General features: G+C 47.2%; 2 protein-coding genes across 3 annotated transcripts in view; both read right to left on the bottom strand.

Annotated features, from left to right (window-relative positions):
• PDE8A (phosphodiesterase 8A) overlaps window positions 1–23558 on the bottom strand; it is a 412152-nt gene that overhangs the window by 93444 nt on the left and 295150 nt on the right. The window lies entirely within an intron of this gene.
• Window positions 1868–22731, bottom strand: WHAMM (WASP homolog associated with actin, golgi membranes and microtubules). 2 transcript variants are annotated; one of them, XM_059678011.1, is made up of 10 exons: window positions 22171–22731; window positions 21040–21213; window positions 18345–18495; window positions 16801–16970; window positions 14877–15042; window positions 12007–12194; window positions 10644–10730; window positions 10334–10429; window positions 6554–7046; window positions 1868–2682 (listed from the first exon to the last, which is right to left on the bottom strand). In XM_059678011.1, the coding sequence occupies exons 1-10, from the start codon at window positions 22729–22731 to the stop codon at window positions 2363–2365; spliced, it is 2406 nt and encodes an 801-aa protein (XP_059533994.1). In that variant the 3' UTR covers window positions 1868–2362. The 2 variants fall into 2 exon arrangements, with proteins under 2 accessions (XP_059533994.1, XP_059533995.1); XM_059678012.1 differs by lacking the exon at window positions 10644–10730.

Consider the following 23558-nt stretch of genomic DNA (forward strand, 5'->3'; position numbering starts at 1 on the left):
TGCACCTCCGGCGGGAGGTTGTCCTGCCTGTGTGCGTGGGCCCAGTCTAATGACACGAGCTCCTAAAAGCTGAGCACCTTTCCCGGCGGGGCTCACAGAGAGACACGATGGAAGGAGAGTCAGAGAGATGCGACGTCGCTGGCTTTGAAGATAGAGGAAGGGGCCGCAAGCCAAGGAGAGCAGGCGGCTCTACGGACTGGGAAAGGCAAGAAAACGGCGGCCCCCCCCAGAGCCTTCGAAAGGAACGCAGCCCTGCTGACCTTGGTAGTAGCCCAGCACGACCCAGGCCGACCCCGGACGGTAGAAAGGTAGGATGGTACACGGCTGTGGTTTGGGGCCTATAATTTTGTGGCGGCAGCAACAGAAAACCAATACACTCCTCACGTGCATTTGCACACTGAAAACCCGAGAGCCTTCGTCGTATAAATTCCCTGACCGACGCGGTTTACGCGATGGGAGGTCATTCACGAGATGCCTGTTGGCTGCAGCTCGTGCCGCCCCCTGCTTCGCTCCCCAGTTCACCTTCCGGAGGGAGAACAAGGGAACGAGGGACTCCGACAGCCTGGCTCCTCCTTGTGTATCCCAGGACGATGGATGCGATGCTACCAGCCATGGACCGGCTCTCCCAGGGGCAGGCCCAGGGGGTGAAACTGGCCATGACGGCTGCCCCTGTAGCCGGGCTGTGGGTGGGGAGGCAGCGTGACCGGGGTCCAGGACAAGGTGGCCGTGGAGGAGAAAGAGGGGTCAGGGGAGACTTGGGACAGCGGAAAACCACGGGGTTCAGGCCGAAGGACCGTGTGGATTTGCCGGGACCTGCAGGCAGAGGGCTGAGGGCATCCCAGGGACTCTAGTGGGCAGGGCCGTTTGGGGCAGGCAGGAGGCAGCAGCCGGCTTGGTGTTGCTGGAGCCAAAACCCTGGGGGGTGAAGGGGGAGGTGCCCCAAGACAGGAGGGGCGGAGGTTGATGGGCCTGGAGCTGGACAGAAGTGGCCAGACTGTCCCCTCTCCTTGGCTCTGGATCCCCTGACACATGGGGCCAGGAGGTTTCATCGGGAGAACTTTTGAAAAGGGCCCTTTTTTGAGGCTTCTCATCTGTGGCCAAGCTGAGGAAGCAACGCCTGCGAATCCCCCGTGCTCACAGGTCTCGCACGATACGGAATTTACGATAATTTTAAAAGTCCAACAGAGTTCTGATTTTGCCACTTTTTAAAATATCCCGTTCTTTCCAGAGGAATGCTCTGGGGCTCAGGTTGGCCTGTCTGTGGTGGGGACAGAGGCCTGGGGCACAGCCACCCACCCTGCCTCTGGGATTTGGAACCGACCCCCGTGGGAACCCAGGATCGCCATGGCAACATGGGAGAGCCAGGTTAGCGGGACCCTTCGGGCGACTGCCTGTATGGTCCCTCCCCTTTCCTAGTGTTAACACAAAGCAGGGAGAAGGGGTTCCAGCATGAGGTTTCAGTTCTGAGGGAACAGCACTCCCCCTCCCCTTAGTATTCTCTTAAATGTTTAACTGAAATCTTATTAAAAACGTTAACACCACCCCACCACACACACAGGGAAGGCTGTGCTTCTCATATGTTAAGATTTCCTGTTTTCATTTTTAAAAATATATATATATTTGTATTGATTTCAGAGAGCAAAGGAGAGGGATAGAAACATCAATGATGAAAAAAAAAACACACATCAATGATGAGAGAGAATCACTGATCGGCTGCCTCCTGCACGCCCCACACTAGGGATCGAGCCCACAACCAGGCATGTGCCCTGACTGGGAATTGAACCCTGACCTCCTGGTTCATAGGTCGATGCTCAACTACTGAGCCACACTAGCCAAGCTATTTTCATTTCTTATGAGTGACATGCTACATTAGAAATAGTCCTTTATTGTGAGTTTACAGAGTGCTTGATACATAAAATACATTTCATTTAAAATAATTTCTACATATAAGCAATTTATTGATTATTGCTAAAATAATGTTCACATTCAACCTTTACATCTGAGGAAAGCACTACGCTCGCACACAGGACTCGGTCAGTAGTCTGTTAGTGCTGTCACCACATGCCGTCATCCGTAAACGGTTTTCAAGTGAGGGAATGATCTAGAACATCCACCGTGAGAAATAAATACTAGTCTCTACGCCAGCAATACTCACTACGGGTTCTCAGATCCCAACTAGGTCTGGTGTGTGCGGCCACCACCTCTCCACTCTCGGGTCCTAAAGCCACAACATGAAGCAGCAGCTGCCGCCCGGCCCATGGCCTGCAGTCTCCGGGGTCACGTGGCCACACGACCCTGTTCGCGTGCTTGTCAGCAGCGGGCCTGGCCCGTGGCTTCACGCAGCCCTCGGCCTGGAGAAGAGCTAGTGGTCCCACTCCCCCGGGCTGTCCCCCTCCCCCTCCTCCCCCTCGTCCTCCCCCTCCTCCTCCGAGTCGGCAGACACTCTCTGGATTCTCTGGAGCGCGGCCTTGATGCTCCGCTCCAGGTCGCTGGCTGGCTTCCTGCTGGGGCCGGGGCCGAGGTCGGGGTGCACTTTCTTCAGTTTGACGCCCTGCCTTATGGCCGCCAGGATGTGCTCGTTGATGGAGGTGCAGGGAGGGGCCGGCGCGGTCACTTCCACCTTCTGGAGCGGGGTTCTGCCGCACCTCAGGGCGGCCAGCACCTCGTCCATGGACCCTGAAACTGAGCAAACAGAGCAAGTAACATCAAGAAGTCATTCTCTCCCCCGAGGTGCCAGGGCGTCTTAGTATTAGTTCAAGGTGTTAAGTCACACAGCGGTTAACGCCACGATTTATACGGACGATCACCATTCCCTTGAACCAGTGATGGCGAACCTATGACACGCGTGTCAGGTGACACGCAAACTCACTTTTTTGGTTGATTTTTGTTAAATGGCATTTAAATATATAAAATAAATATCAAAACTATAAGTCTTTGTTTGACTATGGTTGCAAATATCAAAAAATTTCTGTATGTGACACGGCACCAGAGTTAAGTTAGGGTTTTTCAAAATGCTGACACGCCCAGCTCAAAAGGTTCGCCGTCACTGGCTTAGAAGTTTTCTCCCTGCGTGAATCCAGGATAGTTCGATCGCTGATGTTTTGTCGTGAGCACCACTAGCAACTGACAGGCACCGACGTGCACACCTTTGGTTAGGAGGCGGCTGTGACACTGGCGTGTGATCCCGAGGGGGGTTTCGGATGCCTGGGGGTGCATCATCCGATCCCATGGGGGTGATTTAGATACTTCTGAACCTCCACCTCCTCCATGTCCCTTCCCACTTGGGGAGAAATCTACTTAAAAACGTACCCTGCTGTGTTTCTCTGGCTTCAGCTCTGGGTATTAGTCAGTGATGACTAAGGAGTCAGTGTGACAATGACAATGAGCGGGGAGGTTTCCACACAAGAGGAGGCTTGAGGTAAAACTTTAATCAGCAGCTCAATGAGCCCCGCGGGGGCGGCCCTGGCATGGCTCCCCTGCAGCGTCTTCAATCCACCCACGTTACCGAGGTAACTTACACACGCTATTCTCAAGGGTGTGAAATGCTGTCAAAATACAAGTGAGATCAGCGTTCCAGAGCCTGTGAGTAGAAGCTGCTTTTGACTCTGGCGCCGTGAGACCCTGGCGGGGGAGACCCCTGGCCACCGGCTGGAGAGAGGGGCCGCCAGTGGCCACCCTTCCCTTCAGGGCTCTTCCTGGGAGGCTTCAAGATGAAGAGTCGTTTCTAGCTCAGGACTGAGGCCAAGTGATGGCTGAAAATATACTATTTCGCCCTGGCCGGGTTGCTCAGTGGATAGCGCATCAGCCTGCGGACCAAAGGGTCCCGGGTTCGATTCTGATCAAGGGCATGTACCTCGGTTGTAGGCTCCTCCCCACCTGGTTGGGCGGAGGCAACCAATCAATGTGTTTCTCTCACGTCGATGTTTCTCTCTGTCTTTCCCGCTGTCTCCCACTCTCTCTAAAAACCAATGGAAAAATATCCTCGGGTGAGGATTACAAAAAATACTGCCTGAACCTATAACTTGTTACTATGGTCCTCTTCTAGGAATGAGAGGGCAGTTCACAGCCAGGGGCATTTTTTCCTTATTCTTGTCTGCGGAATGAGGCAGTATGGGAGGGGCACAGGGCTTCCCCTCACTGTGTGCCTGGGAGCCAGGCTGGAATGAGGCCCCCACAGCCAGGCTCCAGGCGAGGCACCAGCACGCATGCTGTCCCTCCCCATTTAAACAATGTTATTGTGCCCGGCTGGTGTGGCTCAGTGGTTGAACGACGACCTATGAATCAGGACAGGAGGTCACGCTACAGTTCCTGGTCAGGGCACATGCCTGGGTAGGGGGTGTGCAGGCGGCCTTAAAAAAATAAATATATAAGTAAATAAACAATGTTGCTGCAAATCCCATGGTGGGGCCGTGGGGTCTCCACCTGACAGCGTGGACTTTTCATCTGCACCTGGTTCTAGGTAGTTACACCTTGAACTCAGAATAACCAAAACGCTCAATTATCCAGAACCACAGTATGAAACTCTTGGATTTCTGCCATTCACATCACCTCACAGTACCTGTGCCTGTTCTAGGGAGAGGGGCGCAAGCTTAGTCTTGAAAACAAATGTGCACAGCATTTTGCTAGGATTCCTCTCTCTCTCTCTCTCTCTCTCTCTCTCTCACACACACACACATACACACACACACACACATACGGCATTCGGCTAGAGTCCGGGCCGATTTAAGCCAGGGTCCTCAGTAGTCGACGTCTAAACCTTAATTAGGATTAGAGTTAGCACTATAGCCCTCGTGTATTTGTCCCACTTCATTTTTGAAAGATTTCCCACAGGAAGGTTTCTCAGTCTCCTGGTCAGTCGCAGGAAGCGTCTTCCATATTCTGACTAATATTCCTCTACAAGAATTCCCAACCAATCTTCTGCTTAAGATGCCACAGTCAGCCCTGGCCGGTTTGGCTCAGTGGATAGAGCATTGGCCTACGGACTGAAGGGTCCCAGGTTCGATTCCCAGTCAAGGGCACATGCCTGGGTTGTGGGCTCGATCCCCCGTGTGGAGCATGCAGGAGGCAGCTGATCAATGGTTCTCTCTCATCATTGATGTTTCTATCTCTCTATCCCTCTCCCTTCCTCTCTAAAATCAATAATATATATATATATGTATATATACACACACACTAATAAAAGACAAATATGCTAATTGACCATACCTTCGCTATGCCCTAAGCCACACCCACCAGCCAATCAGAGCGACTATATGCAAATTAACCCAACCAAGATGGTGGCTGGCAGCCACACAGCTAGAGCAAGCAGGAGCAAGCCAAGCTTCCTGCCTGTCCTCAGCCAGATGTGGCCTCCACTCATGGCAATGAAGTTTCAATTATAGAAGACAAACAAATCCCAGATACCTGCTTCCAGCCAGCCTCCACTGGGAGCTTGGGTGGCTGGGGTTGTGGCCAGCCTGCAAACAGCCATCAGCCCCTCACCCAGGCTGGCCACACCCTCATGGGGTGAGGGTCCCCGCTGGGAGGCTTAGCCAGCCTGAAAATGGCCCTCAGCCCCTCACCCAGACTGGCCAGGCACCCCAGCGGGGACCCTCAGCCTGAAGGGTCTGTTGCCAGCCTGCAAACAGTCATCAGCCACTCACCCAGGCTGGCCAGGCACTCCTATATAATAAAAGGGTAATATGCAAATTGACCCTAACAGCAGAATGACTGGTCACTATGACACACACTGACCACCAGGGGGCAGAAGCTCAATGCAGGAGCTGCCCCCTGGTGGTCAGGGTGCTCCCACAGGGGGAGCGCTGCTCAGCCACAAGCCAGGCTGACGGCTGCCAGTACAGCGGTGGTGGTGGGAGCCTCTCCCGTCTCCTCAGCAGCGCTAAGGATGTCCGACTGCAGCTTAGGCCTGCTCCCCGCTGGCAAGTGGACATCCCCCGAGGGCTCCCGGGCTGCCAGAGGGATGTCTGACTGCCACCTTAGGCCCAATCCCCCAGGAAGCAGGCCTAAGCCAGCAGGTAGTCATCCCCTGAGGGGTCCCAGACTGCGAGAGGGCACAGGCTGAGCTGAGAGACCTCCCCCGAGTGCACAAATTTTGTGCACCGGGCCTCTAGTATGACTGACACACACACACACACACACACACACACACACACACACATATTTAAACAGATGCCACAGTCAATTCTGTAAAGGCTTCTGAGGGGCAACAGTAAGTGTGATTCAAAGCAACACTGAATAATAGGCAAGTAGCAGAAATCAGACACACACTGAAGTTTTAAGAAACGGAAAATCACCTCAGAGATCCCAAGTCATGTTGTGACCCTTAAATGTATAAAGGTGGTTTGTTCCAGATGAGGTAGCGTTTATCAAACTGATTTAGGCTATGCTAATTTCCCCCCCAAAAGATAACATTTAAGGCAGCAAGTGCTGGACTATTTTAAGATTGCAGAGAATTCTGGAAAAGATTTTGATGTGAAGATGATGGCTGCTAAAGCGAGAATGCTCAACTGCTCAGCCACCCACTGAGCGCAGGCACAGAATGCTGGAGGGTTACCTGGACATTTAAAATGGCCTGAGGAGTCACGCTGCCTTCCAGCAGGCGAGTCACACACGAGAGGGAGTGGCTGGTCATCTTTTACTGAAGTCCTGAGGTGTAAATTCTGATGATTCGCAGATTGAGAAGGAAAGGACGAAGCAGGGAGCGGAGGTGCCGGTGGAGGCGGAGGTGGAGGTAGGGGAGGGGGAGGCGGCGGCAGGGGCGGCGGTGGGGGCGGCAGTGACAGCTCCTCACTGGGCTTGGACTGTGTTTGGTCACCAGCTGGAACAGCCATCTGGACAGGGATATTTCCAGGACAGTCTTGGCACTTGGGGGTTTTCACGTTGCTAGCTTCGGAGGAGGGAGCACTTCTGGTTTTCCTGGAGGACGGACGGACGAGCGCCTTCCCCTGAGAGGTGGGCGAGGAGGTCCGCTGGGCCAGTCCACCTGGCAGGTCTGGAGCGTCGGGTTCTGGGCAAGGGGTCCTTGGTGCAGACCGGCCGGGGCATCTCTGAAAGTGAAAACTGCTGTGAGAAACTTGCCACAAACGCAAACCATCACAATGCCGGGACTCTGTACAATGAACACGAAGTTGCTGGGCACGGATTGTCCTAGTTCACAAAGCGGCTCCTTCCCGCTTTGCAACCACTAAGTCTATTAAAGAATAAGCATTTGCTTTTGAGCATCGACCTACGAACCAGGGGGTCACGGTTCAATTCCCATCAGGGCACATGACTGGGTTGTGGGCTCGATCCCCAGTGTGGGGCGTGCAGGAGGCAGCTGATCAGTGATTTTCTCTCATCACTGATGTTTCTCTCTCCCTCTCCCTTCCTCTTTGAAATCAATAAAAAAAAAATTTTTAAAGGAATAATAAGCATTTATACCCTTTCATATAATGCTTTTTCTTTAATAAAATAGATATGGGAGGATACTATAGATAAAAATATTCATCAGAATATTTTTAGTTTGAAAAATCAGGAACTAAATATGAACCATAGGAAGTTAGCTGAAAAAATTTTGGTGACTTAATTTAAAATATTAGGCAGTCACAAAAAATCATAAACAGTACAAAGTCTGTGAAACAGCCTGGAAAAATACAGATGATGCGCTATTAAATTTATAACCATACAAAAAACACATCTATGAAAAATACCAGCAGAGTGGACCTCAAAATGACAGTCATAACAGGAATTATGGATGTTTCTTTTCTCTAATATTTAGGCTTAGAGTAAATTTTGTAATTTAAAAATGTGAATTTTAAAAGTTCTGGCCCCTCAGGTGTTCATTTGATAAAGAAAAACCTAACCTTACAAAGAACTAATCTGGAGGGGTGTAGGTCCCTAATGAAGGCATTGATCAGCCAATAAAACATCGAATATTAATGCTATAGGGCCATTACAATGAACTAGGATGTATACAATAGGATACTACAATTATAAACTTAAACAAAAAACAGCCCGAGCTGGTTTGGCTCAGTGGATAGAGCGTCGGGCTGTGGACTGAAGGGTCCCGGGTTCGATTCTGGTCAAGGGCACATGCCCAGGTTGTGGGCTCGATCCCCAGTAGGGGGCGTGCAGGAGGCACCCAATCAATGATTCTCTCTCATCATTGATGTTTCCCTCTCTCTCTCCTTGCCTCTCTGAAATCAATAAAAATATATTTTACAAAAACATACACACCAATTTTATAACACTGAAGTTTACGTGTGAACTTTACACACAAAATGGCAATTCATGATAAACTCAGAGTATTTCGGCCTCTCCCACGTCATTCTAAAGCGTTTCAAAACAAACAGCAACGCAGTGGCCGCAAGCCCCCCACCTCACGGATGTGGCCACCACCCTGCAGTTTTCGGAGAGAGAGCAGGCGAGTACAACAGAACCCCAGAAACCGGCCAGACTCCAGGGGTCGCCCAACCATCCCCCAGGTCAGGGCTCCCCAAGCACCCGAGGTTCCCCCGTGCACCGGGCAGCGTGGTCTGCCTGAGATGGCTGGGCAGCCTGCCTCCCTGAGGGCTCACCCAGAACAGACGAAATCCTTGTCTCCCAAGAGCCCTTTGAAATATTTAAAAACAACTTGTCTGGGCTCCGCCAGGACCACACGTCACAGGACTTCACGGGCCGTCTTGTTCCCGCCTCATTCCAAATGTGCTCGGGCTTTGTCCCCTTCGACCGTGGCACTTCTTGGTACACGGAGTTCCGTCTACAAAGGATGCTACTGTTCTCCCTAAACTCGTGAGGTTTCCGCAGCTTCATCCCAAGTGATTCACATTAAACGGAGAGCAACTCAGTTCTCAAGGCCCTTTCCCCTCCATTTGAATCACACACACACTCCTTCCCACCACACCCTGTACACCTTTTATTTTTGGACCAAAAAACCTGAAACTTAAACCCATTTGAGGTCAACTGTTTCGATTTTTTTCCTCCTTGTTCCCGCTTGCTGAGAGTTAGGTGCCTGATTCTCCCACCTCCCATCTGTCCCACCTCCCACCTCCGCACCGTCTCGGCCTGGAAGGTGATCACTGACCTGTCTGACCGATTCAGGGCTAAGGGGCTGGCTGGCCTCCCTCGAGCCCCCTCCCCACACTAATTCCACTCACTAACCACCCTGTGCTGACAGCTCACCACGTTACTCCCCAGCCATTTGCTCTCTTCTGCTGGTACCTATGTCGCTCCCCTCCCGTGCCTTCTTCCTGCTTCCATTCCCGCCCAGGCTCCGTCTAGAATCTCGGGAGGTGTGTCTGGGCATTCGTACTTTTTAGAAGCTCCCGGGTGCTTCTGCTGTGCTGCCCAGGCTGGGAGTCCCTGCTGTGGCTCAGGGGTTAGAGACACAGCTCTGTAAAGCCGGGAGCTAGTCCTGGAACCACTCTGAGCCTGGCTACTCATCTGCAAAGTGGGGACGAGAGTCTCTTACAAGGTCGTTTCAACAAGTAGGCGAGAACGAAGTGCCTAGCGCCGCCTGGGATGGGAGGCACTCGGAATGGCCAGAGTAGTGTCTGTCATGGTTTTTCACTCCAGTGGCCCCGACCTTTCTCGTTGGGACCACAGAGCACACCTTTAGTGCCTTATTCCAGAGGCTTGTCTGGAGGGGGCCCGTTTTTCTTTGGGGACAACAATAAACTTCAGTCTTTATTATGATGGTGCATGCAGGGATGTGTGATGAGAACAGGTTTATATTTTAATGTTATTTTTAAATAAATAACTATTTCCTTTTTTAAAAAACCTATTCACTCTTTAAAAATCCTCACCTGAGGATATGTTTATTGACTTAAGAGAGAGAAAAACATTGATGTGAGAGAGACGCATCGATTGGTTGTCTCCCCCATGCACCCCAACTGGGGCCAGGAATCAAGCCTGCAACCGAGGTACATGCCTTGAACGGAGTCGAACCTGTGACCCTTCAGTCCAAGAGCTGATGCTCTGACCACTGTGCAAACAGCGAGGGCCCTATCACTTGTAATAGAGCATTTAACTATACTTACGTCACAAAGTTTCCTTGATTGCATTTTGAAGAATTCTTTATTGCAAATGAGGAAAAGCCAGCTAAAGTTGAGGGTAATTTAACTTTTTCAGTTTTCCCTGCTGATTAACAAATACCAGGAGGGGAGAGCATGTGGCAATGTGCTTGATATCCTAATATTGTTGGCTTCTATCTATACATTAAAAATAATGGCATTTGGGGAACATTCTGTGTTCCAAATGATCTATCTGTTCATGCTTCATACTTTTCTCCGAGGATGGGTGATGTTTAATTATTTCTCCAGAAAACGTAGGCAAGGCGATTATTTCTGGAACTTACCTCTTTAAATGCTCTCAATCGTTGCAGTGTCTTTTGGCGTTCTTGGCTTATCCATTCTTTTTTCTTTTGCTCCTGCTCTTTTATCTTGTCTCTTTTCTATATTTAAACAAGTATGTATTTGTAAATTCCTTAAAATAAAAGTCTTGAGAGAGCAAGGGGCCATAACCCGACATTATCACCTCCCCTCCAACCACCACTGTGTCTGCAGGCATGGGCTGCAGTGGCCCTGGATTAAGGCAGCAGCCGCAGGTCCAGTGAAGCCAGTGTGTCACATTATGCAAATCTAAACTATTTTTCTTTAACTACTCACCACCTGAATACTGTGGTGCTGATGAAAATATCTCATACTTTCTTCAGCCTGTTGCAATCGGAGCCGATGGTTTTCTTTGCACTGATCCTGGTGGGAGAATACAAATCACCTACATGGTTTTTACTATCGCCATGGGCTGTAGCATAAAAGGTTAAAAGCAAAAAGCATTGCATTTGGGCTGCCATGTAAGGCATTCATTCATGAGTAGGAGTGTCTCGAGAGGCTCAATGATATTGCTGCCTCCTCCGCTCTGTGATAGGAGCTGATGGGCACTTGCAGGAATCAGTTGTGTCTGATCAGAAGGCCACAGATTTAGTGCTTTAAGAGATGAAATAGTGAACTCTCCAACCAAGGGGAAATGAGAGGCTACGCAAGGGTCCCCCATTCTTAAATGGGATGTGCCCGAAGAATCTATTTCAAAGCTGCTGTTTAAAGCACATTTCCCATGTTTTAAAAATAGTAATTGTACTTCCAGACATACCTACATAAGGATATGCAACTGACAAATACCTGAAAAGTCATACTAAAAACTACATTTCAATGATGCTTAGCCATTCTTGGCATGTTACCGTTTTACACAATCACTAGAGGCCCGGTGCACAGGATTCGTGTATTCGGGGGTGTCCCTCAGCCCAGCCTGTGCCCTCTCGCAGTCCGGGAGCCCTCGGGGCAAGTCCGAGGGGAGCGGGCCTAAGCCAGCAGTTGGACATCCTTAGCGCTGCAATGGAGGCGGGAAAGGCTCCCACCACCGCCGCTGCGCTCGCCAGCCATGAGCCTGGCTTCTGGCTGAGTGGTTCTCCCCCTGTGGGAGCGCACTGACCATCAGGGGGCAGCTCCTGCATTGAGCGTCTGCCCCCTGGTGGTCAGTGCACGTCATAGTGACTGGTCGTTTGGTCGTTCAATTTGCATAGTACCCTTTTATTATATAGGATGGAGTTTATTTTTTTTTTTTAGGATGGAGTTTATTGAAATTAAGAAAAAATCACCGAATATAAGGATTGAAATGAGCTAAATATTATCTCTGATTTTATAATCAACAATTTACACTAAATTTTAGAATTCACTGTAGCTGATTAGAAGTTTTTACTTATTGTGATTTAAAAAAATACCCGTGTATGTAATAGGCACTCAACAAATAGCTGCTGAATGAATTAAAAATCTAGAGAGTATGATAAATGCTTAAATCCCCAAAGAAACAAAAAATCATTTTAAGAAAAACTCACAAATATATTGGAATTGCAGCTACTGATATCCATGTCAACACACACACACAGATCAGGTTAAAGCCTTATTCCCACGCCTTTATCTTTCATGGCAGAGCAATGCCTGGGAGGGAAAGAAAGCAAAGCCGCCTGGCGCCCACCTTCCTGTTCCTGAGATGGGCTCTCCTGGTGCAGATCCGGCCCCGCTGGCGCTCCAGCTGCCGGCACTGCCGGCCGAGCGCTTTCATCTCCAAATCCTCATGGTCCTGCAGCCCCTTCACGGGATCAATGACTTTAAGTTCCTCTGGACTTTCACATGGGTCATAATAGACAACTTCATCCTGTTTATCTAAAAATACATATTTAATGATTTGTTAAAGGCATGTTTTATTATAAAAATTATGCATAAAATCTCTTAAATGTAAGAGAAGTAAAGATCACGTGTAATCCCACCACCCAGGGAGAAACACACGCATGCACACACATCACTTATATAGCTACACATATCAATAAACAGTTCTAAAAGAACATTTTCCATGTGATGGAAATATAATTTTAATGGCAACACAGTATTCTTTAAGTTAAATAATCTCTATTGTTAGAATGTTCCATTGTTGGCAATTTCACTGTGATGAACATCTCAGAATATAGACCTTTGTGTCCATTTCTTATTACTTGCTCAGCAGATGAATATTTAAGATTCTTGATAACTATCGTCAAATTGCCCTCCAGAAAGGCAGCTTACATTCTACCAGGAGTATATTATTGAGGAGCCTTAATGATATACAATCTTGATTGCATGGTGATTTTTCAATACATGCATGCTATTAACAAAATCAAGCCCTACAGAAGTACATAAAATAAAAAATATAATTTTCGTCTCCCTTTCCCAAACCTTTGGAATCCCAACCTCCCAGAGGAAAACACTAACAATTTGGCATGCATCCTTCCAGATCAACTTTTTTTAAAATAAAATTTTTCCTAAATGTGTAAAATGCTTAGAACCTGAAACTATTATAAAGTTTTTTAAATACCTAGGATTAAATTAAATGTTCAGGATATGTATGCAAATAAATAAATAAATAAATAATAGAAAACTTGGAGAAACTTTAGGGAGAAAAAGACTTAAGTAAATGGAGAGACATACCATGTTCTTGGATGGGAAGATTCAAAATTGCAAAGACGACAATTCTCCCCAAATTAATCTCTAATTTTAAGCACAATCCCAATAAAAATTCCGAGTGTTTTGCTTTTTTGTTTTGAACTTGTGAAAATGAGTCTAAAGTTCATCTGGAAGAATAAAGGAGAACAGTCAGAAAACGTGTGGAACAGCAGAGTAACTGGGGCGGGATGTGCTTTACCAGGCACTGAAATGGACCTCCGAGATACAACCGGAAGTCTGGTGCCAGCACTCGCAAATCAATGAAGGGAATTAATTTATAAATAGGTCAAAATAAATGTAACGATTCTAGATGAGACAGGCAGCAAGTCAAAGCAGTAGGGGAAAACGTGTTCAAAATCAGTGATTGGGACTGCTAACAACTTGGGGGGAAAGATTAGATTTCTACCCCACATCAAAATGAATTTCGTCTGGATTAAAGAGCTAAATGTCCCTTTAAAATTCATAAAAATACTATAAGAAAAAAAAAGTAAAATGTTGAGACAATTTCAGGATGAAGAGGACTTTGCCAGGCCTACTACCAAAAGCAGAATCCATAGATTTCTTTGCCAGGTGTGACTCCAAAAGCAGAAAGATAAATAGATGGGACTTCATAAAAGTTAAGTATTTCTGCAAGGCAAGAAAAAGCAAACAACAGGGAGTATTTGCAACATATGACAAATAATAAGAGTAATAGCCTTAATATGTAAAGGAAACACACAAAAAAAAACTGGCAAAGACTATGAATAGACACTTCATTAAAAAAAATATAAATGACCAGTCAACATACAAAATTGCATTGAATGTCATTTGTAACTGCAATAAATGAAAATTAGAATGCCCGGCCGGCATGGCTCAGTGGTTGAGCATCCACCTATGAACCAGGAGGTCATGGTTCCCATTCCTGGTCAGGGCACATGCCCGGGTTGTGAGTTTGATCCCCAGTAGGGGGTGTGCAGGAAGCAGCTGATCAATGATTCTCGCATCATTGATGTTTCTATCTCTCTCTCCCTCTCCCGTCCTCTCTGAAATCAATCAATAAATATATACATATTTTTTAAATATTAGAACATGCCATTTTTTTTCTATCAATTAGGCAAGAATTTAAACGAATGGTGAAAGTATGGGAAAACAAGTATTTTCATAATCTGCTGATGGGAGTGTCATTTTGTACAACCTATCTAGAGGACCATAATGTAGCATGAAATTTAGAAATTAGAAAATACAGAGATGAGGAAAAATATATATCGAATGATTATTGTTGTGTTGTTTTAACACATATTTGTCAAATGTAAATTTTGCATTGTCCTTGACCCAATGATTTCACCTTTAGAAAGTTATTCCAAGGAAATAAGCTGTCCTATACACAAACGCAAACACAAACACATGTTTAAAGAACAGTTCTTCACTACACTGCTGTTCACAACAGTGAAAAACTGAACATCACAGTTGGTATACCCACATAATGGAATACTATGCAGCCATTAAAATTTTTGAAGATTTTTATTACTTACTGAAATGGAATGATGATTATTATATGTTAAAGGAAAAAGAGAATACTGAACAGGATATATAGTTTTAGTTTAGAAACTGATATTTATATACATCAGGCTACCAAGCTAGTCAACACACTGTTACCACTAAGTATCTCCAGCTGATGGAACTGGGGTAATAAGTTTTCCTTTCTTTGTTTTGCTGTATGTTTAGCAATGAATATATTATTTACTATCTGAATAATAAAAATGCTGAAGGGAAACTAGGAAATTTCAGCAGATATTTTATACAATTTACAAGAAGTAACTGATAACATGGTCTGTATTTCCTTGAATGTGTAATTTAAACATTTTAATATATATTTTAAATATGTTTTACCTTTTATAAGTCTTTTAATAGAGTCCAACTGTGTAATAAGTAGTATTTCTTCATATTTTAATATCTCAAATTGAATCTCATATAGCTCTAATTGAACTTCATAATATTTTATTTCTAGTTCGTCTACAACATTTATATTTTTTTCTTGTTCTGGAAGATCTTCCATCTTGTTTTCATGAAAAAAAAAAAAGAGCAAGATAAAATATTTAGTATACTGAAAGCAAACTTCAGAAGCATTTGAGCTATTTTCTATTCCTGGCTCAGTACCAAATATAAAAAAGCAAATTGAGAAGAAACACTCTTCAATTTCATTTAATGGAACAAAAAAGCCCCATTAAGCATTTTTACCCATACTTCATCTCATCCTTGAAACATATGAAAACATTCAGGTTTTGAGAAAAATAAATGGCAGTGAGGTCTTTAGTGTTTTCTGCTTTAACATCATAACATCGCGGGAAGAAACTTAAGTGACTATGATCCTGGAAATGAAGCACCGCTGACTATTCTAAAGTCGCACTGAAAATAATGTTATGTGAATTTTAAAGTATATTACCTACTTCAGTGCTGAGCTCAGTGTTATTATCAAGTGAATCTTATAACATTTCAAAGCCATCTTTTTTTTTTTTTTTTTTTTTTTATTTATTTTTTTTTATTGCTTAAAGTATTACAAAGGGTATTACAAATGTATCCATTTTATCCCCCCGCCCTAGACAGTCCCCTAGCCTCCCCTATCACCCAGTGTCTTATGTCCATTGGTTATGCTTATATGCATGCATACAAGTCCTTTAGTTGATCTCTTACCCCCCTACCTCCTGCCCCCCAACCCTCCCCGGCCTTCCCGCTGCAGCTCGACAATCTGTTTGAGGCAGCTCTGCCTCTGTATCTATTATTGTTCAAAAGTTTATAATGGTCTCTATTGACCACGAATGATTCAAAGCCATCTTGAGCAAAGGGAAACTATACGGCCAAGCATCCCTAGCCCTGAAATTCTCACCAACCAAAAGATGGTGTTGGAATACGAAAGGAAGCTCTCTCACACTGGCTGGAAGGAAAGGGGTATCTAAAACCAAAGTCTCACCCTAGCTCCATGGTTGGCAAACTGCGGCTCACGAGCCACGTGCGGCTCTTTGGCCCCTTGAGTGTGGCTCTTGCTAAGCCTTAGGAGGACCCTAATTAAGTGAATAACAATGTACCTACCTATATAGTTTAAGGTTAAAAAATTTGGCTCTCAAAAGAAATTTCAATCGTCGTACTGTTGATATTTGGCTCTGTTGACTAATGAGTTTGCCAACCACTGCCCTAGCTGGTTCGGCTCAGTGGACAGAGCGTTGGCCTGCGGACTGAACGGTCCTTGGTTCAATTCTGGTCAAGGGCACATGCCCGGGTTGTGGGCTCGATCCCCAGTATGGGACATGCAGGAGGCAGCTGATCAATGATTCTCTCTCATCATTGATGTTTCTCTCTCTCTTTCCCTCTCCCTTCCTCTCTGAAATCAATCCTCCTATATAAAAAAAAAACCAATATGCAAATTGACCGAACTGTGGAACAACTGGTAGCTATGACACACACTGACCACAAAGGGGCAGATGCTCAATGCAGGAGCTGCCCCAGGTGGTCAGTGCGCTCCCACAGGGGGAGCACCACTCAGCCAGAAGCTGGACTCACGGCTGGTGAGCACAGCGGTGACGAGAACCTCTCCAGCCTCCACAGCAGCACTAAGGAGCAGTGAGCATGCGGGCGGTAAGGAGCGAGGGGTCCAGGACTGCGAGAGGGCACAGGTCGGGATAAGGAACCCTCCCCACCCCCCCCACCCCCGCCCCCACTGCATAAATGTCACGCACTGGGCCTCTAGTAAAAATATATTTTAAAAAATAAATAATATAAAAGTCTGTTTCTAAAACAAAGTCACCTTTATGTGTCTTACCTTTCCCTGAATCTCAGCTCTTTTGTGATCTAAACACAGCTCTTTGGCTCTCATGAGCTGCAGTGTCTCCCGAGCTAACATGAGCTTGAGTCTTTCTAGCCTGGGAGTTGCTGTGGCCCAGGCAGCCTGGCCAAACCTCTTCTCATCCTGTTCCATTTGTTTCTGCATCCCTGTCGGATTATAACGAATAAAATAAAACTTAATTACAGCTCACTACGAAGTGAAAATTTTATCCTGAGCTAATTCTTTATTCCCTCCCATATTACCTGCAAAACATCCTTCTTAAAATAAAGTTTATTTTAATGACTTTTTTTTTATCACACAGATAGTACATGGTCCTTGGTATAAAATTTCAGATATGATTGTTTTTTAGAACAAGGCAAATAATCATGAATCTCACCTACTCGTAATTGCTTGTTACATTTTGGTGTATATACCTCTAGACTAGACAGACAAGGTTATAGAGATAGTTTGACCAAGAAAACCCCACATGATCATTAGACTTCTTTACAAGAGAGTAGCTTTATAGTTGTTCATATAGAAAAGAATAGCCTGGCTGGTGTAGCTCAGTGGTTGAGCGTCGACCTATGAACCAGGAGGTCATGGCTCAATTCCCGGCTAGGGCACATACCCAGTTGCAGCTTGATCCCCAGTAGGGGGCATGCAGGAGGCAGCCGATAAATGATTCTCTCTCATCATTGATATTTCTATCTCTCTCTCCCTCTCCCTGAAATCAATAAAAAAAAATTAAAATAAAGCAAAAAATAATATAATTAATAAATAATAAAACAAGGATAAACTTGTTTCACGTATTCACAACTGTAAACCTACCTTTGCCCCACCCTGTATATCCTGTTTATTTCACTTACTCTATCGTGGAACTCTTGCCATTCATAAAACAGAGAATCATGCTTAGTAGCCCTGTGATATTCTATTGAATGAATATACTGTGATTTAACAAACTGGTTGACAGACAATGTTTTTTCCTCTTTGGAACTACCATCAACAATGATTTAAGATAAAAGACAAACATCCCTTACCCAGCTCGTAGGGCTGGCTGGGTCTCATCCTGCGGTCTCGCCCGCACACTCTGTTCCAGCCCCGCGGCGTTCTGCAAGGTCCCCACGCTTGCCTGGCTCCCTCACACAGAGGGCCTTTGTCAGTGCTATTACTTCTGCCTGGAACACTCTTCCCTCACCCTGCAGTGATCTCAAGTCCCATTTACCCTTCAGATACCAGGGCCGCTGCCACGTCTCTAAGGCCCCTGCTGCCCACTCTGATGGAGTCTAAGTGTTCGCTCAGCTCAGAGCCCCTATTTATCTTCCTCATGGGCTTGTTGCCACTGCCACTTGCCCGTGCGTCTGGATGAACAGGCAGCTGAGGTTTGCCTCCCTCAGCACGCCGGTCAGCGTCTGTTTATGCGCAGCCTTACACTGAACCCCCAGGACCTGGTGCCTGGTACTAAAGAGACACTCGGGTGTTTTGTTTTGTTTTTAATAAAATGAACATTGCACATATGTTAGTGTGGCGTCTTAGATGATTACCTGCTAAGGCTTCTACTGTTTCTTTAAAATAATTCACTGTGATATCCTGAATAGAGACGATCGCTTCGTCAGCCTGCCGGGCACACTCCCGGGCCTCCTCCTGCAGAGCCGCTATCCTTTTAGGCCCCAGATCATCCTCACCCAAGGATTTCTACAGAAAGAACGGAAAATTGCACAAGTCAGAAAGAATAGCAATGCACGGACATTGGGAAAGTGAAAGGAAACTGGTCGCATGGATTATTTCAACTACATTTATTGCTACTACTCAGTCAATAAAGTGTCATGAATTCAGCAACTCCTTTTTGAGAATGAACAAGGCTCTAAGGTGGCTGGAAGTCAAAGGGATTCTCTGGGGCATAAAGGGAAAAAGAACCCCTACTTTTACTTTGCATTACTAGAGTGACTTTTTCTAGAGGAATGCAGTCAAGTTATGTTTCTCTGTTAATAATAATACACAGTTTATTTTTTATTTATTTATTTTTTTATTGCTTAAAGTATTACAAAGGGTATTACATATGTGTCCTTTTCTCCCCCCCCGCCCTTGACAGTCATAATACACAGTTTAAATGAGATCTGTGTTAAGCACTCAACATGGGCCTGGTACACAGCACTCAAGTGTTAGCTGTTGCTATGGTTTCTTTTAGGAACATGAAGCTTTTCAATACGATGATTCTTTTCTAAAGGGAAAAAATAATGCAGTAACCCAACAGAGCCCGGCTGGCGTGGCTCAGTGGTTGAGCGTCACTGACCCACGAACGAGGAGGTCACGCTTCGATTCCCGGTCAGGGCACATACCGGGTTGCGGCCTCAATCCCCAGTGTAAAGTGTGCAGGAGGCAGCTAATCAATGATTCTCTCTCCTCATTGATTTTTCTATCTCTATCTTCCTCTTTGAAATCAATAAAAACATATTTTTAAAAAATAACCCAAAAGATCGTAAAATCTGTACATTCATGATTATGGCATGTACTCTGTCATATAGCATCCAATTCTTCTGCAAAGGTAATAATGTAAGAAATACACTCGGGTGAACCATCAGGGAAATGTAAGGCAAAACTACAATGGTCCACTCAGAGGGCTATAATAAAAAAGACATAACACCAAGTATTGGCAATGACGTGGACAAACTGGAAACCTCATTGACTGCTGTTGGGAATGTAAAATGGGACGTTGCTTTTGGCAAACAGTCTGGCAGTTGGTTTCAAAGGTTAAGCATAGAGTTACCATATGATCCCAGAATTCCACTCCTAGGCAAATACCCAAGAACAATGAAAACACATATCCACATAGAAGCTTGAGCACAAACGTTCATAACAGCATTATTTATAATAGCCAAAAAGTGGAAACAACCCAAAAGTTCATCAACTATTTAACAGGTAAACTGTATTTCCTTATAGTGAATATTACTTGGCAATACAAAGAAATGAAGTTCAGATACACATTACAACACGGATGGACCTTGAAAACATTACGCTACATGAAAGGAGCCAGACCCAAAGGGTCACATATTGTATGAACCACGGGAGGTGAAATGTCCAGAAGAGGGAAGTCCACAGAGGCAGAAACCAGTCTGGTGGTTGCCCAGAGTTGGAGGAAAATGGGGAGTGACCATTAGGGTACAGAGTTTCTTTTTAGGGTGATGAAAACGTCCTAGAATTAGATAGTGGTGATGGCTGCAAAACTCTGAAAATACCAAAACCCGCTGAATTGTGTACTTTAAATAGATAAATTACATCTCAATAAAGCCATTATTTAAAGAAAGAAAAAAATATATATAGGAAGTAAAGATTATCCAAATAACAGACATCTGAAATAATGAACAGAACAGGTTGGAGTGACACATGTTTCATCTAAAGATGATGTCGTATTTACAGTACAGTAGCCTGGCGGAGGTCACAGGTGTGGAGGATGGCCCAGGGCAGGGGAGAGATCAGGTGATCACTCTGATATCTTCTGTTTCTGGTGAGACCCCAGGAGAGCTACTAATGAGTTTGTAACACTGGATGGAAATGACACTATTCTAACTAGTGTCACAGGGTTCAACGAAGTAAGAGTGATGACAGCATCTACTCAATGAAATTACTGAATTACAACCCAGGGCCCTGCTGCTTAAAGTTACATCTTGTTTCTCAGAAATTTGCACGTGTCCTTAGAGGAGGAAAATAAGCTAAATAAGCATCATATCCAAAAAGAAGTCATCAGCAAAGAGTGTGTTTAACCCTTGAAAGTCTGCAGAAATCTGAATGTATTAAGAAGATGGCTCATGCAAAATGTTCTTCATTTTTACATCACTTTTAAAAAATAATATCTCTACAACATCATCTAAACATAAGGGTTGCCCTAGCTGATTTGGCTCAGTGGAAAGAGCATCGGCCTGTGGACTGAAGGGTCCTGGGTTTGATCCTGGTCAAGGGCACATGACCGGGTTGTAGGCTCGAGCCCCAGTAGGGGGTGTGCAGGAGGCAGCCAATCCATGATTCTCTCATCATTGATGTTTCTCTCTCTCTCTCTCTCTCCCTCTCCCTCTCCCTCTCTCTCTCCCTTACTCTCTGAGATCAATAAAAATATATTTGAAAAATAAATAAACATAAGGGTGAACCTAATAGGCCAACACAGATGGAATCTTAAATGTGACTAAAGAAATAACATGTGACAAACAGTAACTCAGATAAAGTAAAAACATAAAGAAAACATACCAAAATATCACTCTTACAGGAAGCTGCAACTTCTCGCATATCCCTAAACGGCTTCAGTAAGTACTGGAAGAACGTGGTTGCCGCGGTAACAAATTCCTGGTATGCTTCATCTTCTTCTGCATAAACTTCCATTAACGCCACCATGGTGTTGGCTCTTTGATGGCCCTGAAGAATCTGGAAGGCAAACAGCAGGTAGAGCTCAAGGATGGACAGTACCAGGTCGGACCAAACAAACAAAACGAAAGACACCTTCATGCTCTAAACGCCCATGTATCAGGGGGAAAGCAGAGTCCACAGTTTTATCTTAACTGCGTACGAAATACTCAGAGAAAAGAGGACCCGGAAGACTCATCAAATAGTAAGTGGTGATCTCTGGGGTGTAGACGGTGGATGATGCTTCTCCACCGCTTTCCTGATGACGAAGGTTTTGAGATGCTGCAATTATAGAGGTGCCTCCGACTACCTCCCTGGCGTAGAGACTCTCAGCTCTCCCGGTTAAAAGGGCCACCAAGCCCAAGCTGGTGTGCTCAGTGGCTAGAGCAGCGGTTCTCAACCTGTGGGTCGCGACCCCTTTGGGGGTCGAACGACCCTTCCACAGGGGTCCCCTAAGACCATCGGAAAATACACATATACGAGCCAGGGTCTGCGAACTGAAGGGTCCCAGGTTCCATTCAGTTCCAGGGCATAGGCCGGGTGCCGGGCTCCATCCCAGTAGGGGGCGTGCAAGAGGCAGCCGATTGATGTCTCTCTCATCACTGATGTTTCCATCTCCCTCTCCCTTCCACTCTGAAATCAATAAAAAATATATTTAAAAAAAATAGTGCCACCAAGCCCCCAGCAGAGTAGGGGCTTACGTCTCTGCAGAGCGCTTCTCCCGACACTGGGCAGAAAATGAACTGCGCTCCCATTTAACTGCGAGCGGCCCCTCTCTGGACCTCCTGCGCGCCCCGCAGACCCGCTGGCTGGTCCCGGCAGGGGAGCGGCACCGGTGACCCCGCGCCCCGTCCTCCACATCGGACCATGGACTTGCTCCTCCGCAGGCCGGGTCCCTTGGAAGACATCCCCTCTCTCCCTTGTCGCCCTCCGATGGCCCAGGGACACTAACGGGGAAGGGGGGCGCGCCCCGCGTACCTGCTGCAGCCGCGCGCCCGCCTCCGCCAGCCGCGCGCGCAGGGCGCGCTCCCGGAAGGCGCGCGGGCTCTCGCAGTCGGGCGCGCCGCCGTCGGCCGGAAGTAGCGCGTCACGCACGGCCGCGCCGCCGCAGCCCTCGGCCGCCAGGCCCAGGTAGCGCTCCAGCCGCGCGCACAGCTCCTGCAGCGCCGCCTCGCCGGGGCCCGAGCGCGCCGGCCACACGAGCGTCCACAGGCCCCAGGCGCCGCCGACCGCCTCCACTTCCGGGGGCAGCGGCGGGAAGCAGCACTCCAGCGGCGGCCACAGCGCCGCCAGCTGCCGGTGCGCGCCGCGGAGCCCGGCGGCCGAGAGCAGGCCGGCCCAGCTGGGCGGAGACCCCGGCCGGCTCCCCTCGCGCCGCCGCTGCCGCTGCGCCGTACGGTCGTGACAGGTCACCGCGAATTTGCCCTCCGCGTCGTTCCAGGCCACGAGGAAGCGCAGCTGGTGCCGCTCGGGCTCGGGGAACAGGTCCTCGCGGACCGGCACCCATCCCTCCAGGCTGTCGGGCTGCTCGTCCTCCATGGTCCGACGGTCAGCGGCCCGGCCGCCTCTCAGCCCCTCGACAGGACCGTCCGCGCAGCGACATTTTTCGCTGGGCCGTCATCGCGTCAGCGCCCGCCGCTGCTCCTCCTGCGCTGCTTCTGATTGGCTGTGTCCGGCTGGAAAGCTTCCAGCGGCGCCCGGGATTGGCCGGTTCCCAGTGGGCGGGTCCGCGGCAACCAATGAGAAGGCCAGATGTTTTCCTGGGCCCGGCTCTCGGAGTCCGTCTGTGACGCAACCCCGTCGCGAGCCGGGGAATTCCCAGCTGGCCTCGCCTTCCCCACCTTTGCACACACTGACGTGGAGAAGGAATTCGTCAAATGTGAGCGAGTTGCCGTGAACCTTTGAACACCGGGCCCCAGCTGAGTCCGTCTTCTTTGCGTCGGGGTTTCAGTGAATTGATGGTTCCTAGGAGCTCTCAAAGGTGCAGACTTCCTGGAGAGACCAGGTCTTAAATGAAACGTGAGTTATTTATTGAGCGCCAACCACTGAATGCGAGCCACAGATTTATCAATTCAACAGGCTATTCGGGAGGGTCTGCTGTGTACCTGTTTTGGGGTGGGGCCGAGGGGGCATCTAAAAAGACAACCCTGGAGACCATTATAAATAATTTCAGCTACTTGAAGGGGAGAAGAACCAAAATATCCTAATTTTTATAAGAAGTCCGAAAATGATTAAATAAAAAAATTTTAAAAAATAAAAAGATAACCTTGCCCGGCCCGCTTGGCCCAGTGGTTGAGCATCGACCTATGAACCAGGAGGTCACGGTTCTATTCCCGGTTGGGGCACATGCCCGGGTTGCGGGGTGG

Source organism: Myotis daubentonii, chromosome 21 (assembly GCF_963259705.1).
Source record: "Myotis daubentonii chromosome 21, mMyoDau2.1, whole genome shotgun sequence".
Classification (NCBI taxonomy): domain Eukaryota; kingdom Metazoa; phylum Chordata; class Mammalia; order Chiroptera; family Vespertilionidae; genus Myotis; species Myotis daubentonii.